The following is a 6347-nucleotide window of genomic DNA, read 5'->3' as shown; positions in this document are numbered from 1 at the left end:
TTTAAAGTAGGGATTTTGTTTTGTTTTTCTGATTATAACTCGTTTCTTTTATTAGTTGAGATGGCAGATATTTGGAAGATTCGTGACCTGCAATAGATTAATGGGGTTATTTTAAATCTTTTTCTCATCTCTTCCTGACCCTAAAAGTCCTCCGCTGCAGTATCTTAATTTACATCTGCTTAAGTTGGTTGTTTTTCTAATCTACAGGATTCAAATTTACATTACAAACTCTTGCCTCAAAGGCTTTTGTTTTTATGGCTCCTGGCTAGCTCAGCTCATATTCCAACAATGATCTTTGGATCACCTTTTACCAAAACACTGAGATATTCAAATGAATTAAAGCCACTCAATACAATTTCTTTACACTGACATAGTGATTTAAAAATGGCAGCAAGTCCCCCGCCTTTTTTGCATCTGCGACATTTGTTCAGGAAACTAAAATCTGTCTGTTTTGCCTCATTCATAACAGTGTTGCAGGAACCTTCTGTTAGCCATGTTTCGCTGAGGAGAAATAAGTTAAGATCATATGTCATAATAATGTCATGAATCAACAGTGATTTGTTAACTAGCAATCTATTGAGTAGAGCTAGTCTCGCAGTGGTAATCGGAGACACTGGTTTAGTCAGAGGTTCACGAGCTATACTGACTAGGTTTGTAACTTCAGACTTATTTCATCTCATTTCTTTGGCCAACTTTCTGTCACTTGTAATCACAGGAATATTACAAGTTTCCTTAGGTTCATTGGATCCTGACTTATTCTGGGGACACCCATTATTTATAGTGCATACGTAGTCTGGACCCAAATCATATCAGCTGTAGGTGAGATTCTCCATAGACAAAGATGGAGGTCGGCAAATAGGTGGCTGTTTGCTGAGGCTTGGTGGAGTCAAGACGAGTGGTAGATAGCCGTTTGTGGAGTTTTGAGTGGAGCATGGGCAAACTCCTGTGATCAGTAGATCAGACAGTTGGAGAGTGTTTTAGATAGCTGTCAGGGTTGGGAAAGCCAATCTGGCAGGATTTTTTTTACTTCTGGACAAGTGCACACCTGTGCAGCGTGGTGCATTATGGGTACGCCGAATAGTAGTCGACTACCAAACTTTCATTGAAAACTAGTGGGATCCAACTGAGGGAGTTCTGATTTGGAACATTTCAACCACTGGAAAGTTGATGTTTTCATTTAATCTATTTTAAACATACATAGTGTATCATTTACTGACTGCTCTCTGCTGGGACACTACAGTTAAGCTTAGTTAAGCGCTTAATATTTGACTCAATGTGTGCACTTGACCGGGAGTCAGACTGAGGAGCGACACCGAGGCATGAGGAAGAGACAGGTAGGATCTTTTTTCACTGAGGAAGGTCAAAGGGCTGGAAGCAGGTTTTAAATGACCGGCTGCGGTGTGTCCAGTGTGAACCAAGAACCGAGCGTGGTGGATTCGCCCAGCTGGGGCAATGGGGATGTTTAGTGCTGACAGCACATCAGAGGTCGCAAATCCAGGTCCAGGAAGTAAAAACCCTGCCACAGTTTGGCTTTAGCCTCAGGTGCTAGTTAGCTAGCTCCCTAGATAGCTCTCATGGTGCTAGTTTACCTGCTAAGGAGCTCGCTAGCACCAGGGGCTAAAGTCAAACTGCGGCAGGGTTTTTACTTCCTGGACCTGAATTTGCCACCTCTGCAGCACATAATGTAATTACATGTCTTTAAGTGAACCGAAGTATTGTAATGTTGCATTTCTTAGTTGCTGTGAAACGTAATGATTGTGTAAATCTCTGGTTTTATAATGGGTTAGTCCAAAACACTGTCAATAAAACGTAAATAGTGTTGTTTTGGCCACACAACATAAGCGAATCTACTGTATTGCCAATGTGACATGCCGCAATAATATATAAAGCCAACACAATGTACTGGAAACGTTTTCCTATTTAAAACGTACAGTGACTGGAAAACCATTTCTGTCAGGTTGATCTTATGTTCTGTTCCTCTGTTCATTTAGCTACTCATGTCCACTAGCAAGCTTTGTGCTGCCTCCGTCCTCGGTTTCAGGATATTGACAAAATAAATGTGTTCAAGAAATGTAAAAAAATTCTTAGCCTCTTTTACATCTGTTTGGATCTTTCTTTTCTGTCTGGAAATTGGGAAGAATGAACGGAGGTTTACAAGCGTACACCTCTGTCTTGTTGGAGCTTTGTAATGGTGTTTTTCCCCCTATAAACTCCATTAGGACAGTTAAAAATGTCACAAAGTCCACCTGTCGTTTTGTCACTTAAGGGTTAAAGCTGTATAAAAAATGCCTGCAAATGACGGCTACTTTGGTAGTCAAACTTGATTTTCTCGCATGCGCAAACATAATGCAGTTTTCAAATTGTTGCTTGAACAACAAAACAGAGGTACTGTAAATCAGCAGAGCGCCACACAAGATTTATCAGCTATCTATGTGGTAGTAATTAATAATACACAATGAACGCAATAGGTGGGTAATCAAAAGTGCTTTTTATATACAGTATATAATTTCTCTCTCTTTCTTTGAATACATATCATGACAGAGTGGAAATGCTTCAAATCACATTCACAGCGGTTGCATATTTTGTCAAGCGGTTGCATATGTAACCCAAAAATTTAATTCACATAGAGGAAGATTACTAGAATTTATAAGCATGCATTGTTCCTTCATAGTATGTTTTACATCCCTTTTTCCCCTTACCAACACTTTTTTAAATAGCAGTTCATTCAGGCACATGCAACAATATTCTAACCCTTGAACATTCAATCAATCTGGTAAGACAAGTTATACACAGTCACCCCCCTAAAAAAAGAAGAAGAAGGACCTATGTCTTTTTTTTCCGGAACACATGAAAAAAAAAATATTAAATATAATATATTAATTAATAATTCCATTTCGGGGAGACTGCTGTGTGATCTGTCAATTGTTTTTACCAACTCCTAATTAAGGCATGATTTTGAAAAAGAAAAGAAAAAAAAGGCTATTATTTCAAGAAGGTGTCTATATGCTACATAATGCAGTTACCATTCTAGTGGAGACAATTGAGATAAAAACACACATTAAAATTCCCCTTACAATTCTAGTAAATTACATTGTATTTATATCTATTTAGAAAATGTACAATAATTTACATGATACATTACATGAAAATATACAAAGAAAAAAAATAATTCAGGAGCCCCATTTAAGCACTAGGGGGGGGGGGGGGGTACTGTAATATAGTTTATGAGTCATACAGCATCAAGCATAAAATTCATTTTGACCCCCCAAAAATTAACCATTTCCTCTTCGTTTAATTAACACTGTATCATGCCAGAAGTGATGATGGGTCTTAGTTAAAATTTGTCAGTAATCATTTCTTTCCAAAAGAATACTGTATATATATCTTTGTGCTATTAGTGACCCTATCAGAAGCCTTTTATATGGCAGTAGGCCTCCAAACTTGAGAAGAGAATGTAGAGGAACCAGAGTCCGAAGAGAAACAGCGATGTCACAATTTTAGGGATCCGTGGGCCTCCCAGTTCGCCCCCTATGGAGGGCCTCCGGCGGATCATCAACACTCCCATCGTGAAGAAGGCAAAAATGGTAAAGAGTGTGACCGAGAAGGCCAGTGAACCAACGTCCACACGAAAAACTTTACCCTTGACTTCCCAATAAATGGCAGCCATAGACCAAGCTACACCAATACCTAAGAACACATTCACTGCATTGCTTCCAGTTACATTTCCCACTGATGCGTCTGCATATTGGTCCTGGGTTGCAGCTACTTTGCTGGCAAATGTATCTGTGGATTAAAAGTTCACTATTACATAAACTAAAAAATGTAATATAAAGCTGTAAAGATACAGATGCCATATTTACCAGGAAGTGAAGTCCCCAGGGCTACAAATACCACTGCAGTAACAGTGTCTCTCAGGCCAACTGTGCAGCCAAAATGGGACGCAAGGTCTCCAATAATGGCTGTTAAAATTCCGATGACAGATATTGACACTATAAAACAAGCCCACCCATTCCAGTACTCAGTTGGTGGGACACAAGCAAAGAGAATCTTCCAAAAAAGGCTCAAAATGTGCATGAAATAGTCAAAGCAGTTTGGCATTGGCTGTTCTTGGCCCTCATCGTCTCTATCACCTGTTAAAAAAGAAAGAAAAAATGTAAGTCATCTTATACAAAACAATTCAAAAAGCAGATAGTACTCAAACATCTTAGGGCAGGTTCTTCTGTAGTTGTGAGTAAATTGGGAAATCACATTGGACTTTTTGGTCACATTATACTTACCAATCACAACAGCTGACTTCAACTCGGGACACTATCCCTGAGTCCAAATTCACAAGGCTGGGTCCGCCGAAGGCCGAAGTCATGGACCTACATATGAATGGATTGTCAATGCTGCTTGTCGGTAGCACATTGACCGACAGTCCTTTCATGTGTAAATCCATGCGTGCTGTTGAGTCGAGCTGGGAGTGATATCATGAAGCCGACAAATTCAGCCTTCGGAGGGCCCAGGCTTGTGAATTTGGACAGGGTATGAAATGTGGTCGAAGACTTCAATTCCACCAACAGGCCTTCCCATGAGGAAGCAGTCTGAGGACCACAAAGTGGTTAAAAAGCTTCTAGGTGGGACTTCCAGTTTGGTGGATGAACGCAACACATGGCTGAGCTGAGAGCTCACCTTTGCGCAACCTGAATATCCCGTATAAACTCGCTACAAGACAAAGTGTGAGCAGCACATCAAGATGAACGAGGGAACCACCATAGCGAAAAATAAGAAGCAACCGGACAATCCAGAAAAAGATAAAAGCCGCAGAAATGACGAGAGAAACATGCTAACTCCCGAGGCTAACGAAGGGATGTATCTACAGGCTAACCTATCCGGCATTAGCACACAGATACAAGCCATGTAGGCAGACTTGAAAAATGAACTGAATGCGGTTAAAGAAGAAATAACATCCAGGATGAGAAACAAAATGACAGAGTTGAAACTCACCAGAAATTCACTACGTTGACAATGGAAATAGAGGAACAGAAAGAGAAAGTGGCCGCCATGCTAACGCGAGTGGAAGAATTGGAGCAGTGGAACGTGATGGCAGGCGGGCCATTAACCGAAGTGTTGACAGAACAACAGCGGTTCCTCGATAAATTGGACGATATTCAAGCCAGGTCCAGGAGAAACAACATGAGGATTTTCGGAATAAAAGAAGACGCTGAGCGGCAGTTCAATGATTAAGGTTATTAGCGTGTGGCTCCAAAAGGAACTCGACATGGACACAGATTTACAGATTCAATGTGCACATAGAGCCCTGGCACCTAAATCAAAAGCAAATCAATCACCCTGGTCAATTATTGTCAACTTTCAACAATATGCTGTTAAGGAGATGGTGGTGAAGAAAGCGTGGGGAGAGGTGGTGACGTATGGGAAGGATAGAATATATTTCAACCACGACTACACCGCCAAGGTGCTACGACAGTGTAAGCCCTACTCGGATGTCAAGAAGACACTACGGAAGGAGAATATTCGCTTCCAAACACCGCTTTACAAGATGAAAATTCACTGGGGAAGTGGAGTGAAGACGTACAACAGTGCCCAAGAACTTGTCGTTGACATGAGGAAATGGGGCTACGAGATTGTGGACGCTCCGGTAAATGCGGAGGACTCCGATCTCAAAAGACTGCTGTCAGATGGGACAGAAGCTTGGAAGCGGATTGACCGAACTAGCGATACTGGAAGACGGCTAGGAATTCCAACACAAGGACAACACTGGATAACTTGAGAGGACTGCATTATCAAAAAAAAACAAAAAAAAAACATGACTGTACTGTAAGTAATACGGTTATTGAGATTCAATGAAATGAAGGGGATTAAGAATTGCTAGTATGAGTAAGGTAAGGACGATAAGGATTATGCTCATAACTAGCTGGGGGCCCTACTTTTTGGGAAGGATTTCCCCCACTAAGATAAGAGTTACCAGTTTATATAGATTTTTTTGTTCAGTTCAGAATAGTTTTTTTTTTCAGAATGATTATGGTTACCTGCAGGAGAGACATATTTTTGTTAAATACCCCACCCAATGGATGCTAGCGATTCGGTGCTAAATCTCACGTCTCTAAATATGGACTTGGAAACCTTATTAAAAGAGCTAAGGTGCTTGCTATGATAAAGAAAGAAAAAAATCAGATCACCTTCATACAATAAACACATTTATCACATATTGAACATGAAACTGAAGCCATTGGAATGTAAAAACACGTATTATAGTTCACATTCTAATAGTATGAAAAGAGGAGTAGCAATATTAATATCCAACTCAACTAAATTTAAATGCGAAAAGTAAAAGATAAAGAAGGACG

The 6347-nt window shown here is 40.3% G+C and overlaps 1 protein-coding gene across 1 annotated transcript in view; it reads right to left on the bottom strand.

Moving 5' to 3' along the window:
• Positions 1-2476: 2476 nt before the first annotated feature.
• slc8a2a (solute carrier family 8 member 2a) overlaps positions 2477-6347 on the bottom strand; it is a 55310-nt gene continuing 51439 nt past the window's right edge. Inside the window, exons 11-12 of the mRNA XM_077547612.1 lie at positions 3861-4130; positions 2477-3783 (exon numbers count right to left, since the gene is read on the bottom strand). Of these exons, the coding sequence (XP_077403738.1) occupies positions 3407-3783; positions 3861-4130 (647 nt within the window). The 3' untranslated portion in view covers positions 2477-3406. The remainder of the gene's footprint in view (positions 3784-3860; positions 4131-6347) is intronic.

This window comes from Vanacampus margaritifer, chromosome 16 (genome assembly GCF_051991255.1).
Source record: "Vanacampus margaritifer isolate UIUO_Vmar chromosome 16, RoL_Vmar_1.0, whole genome shotgun sequence".
In the NCBI taxonomy this organism is placed as follows: domain Eukaryota; kingdom Metazoa; phylum Chordata; class Actinopteri; order Syngnathiformes; family Syngnathidae; genus Vanacampus; species Vanacampus margaritifer.
This window is presented reverse-complemented; position numbering and strand designations above follow the sequence as displayed.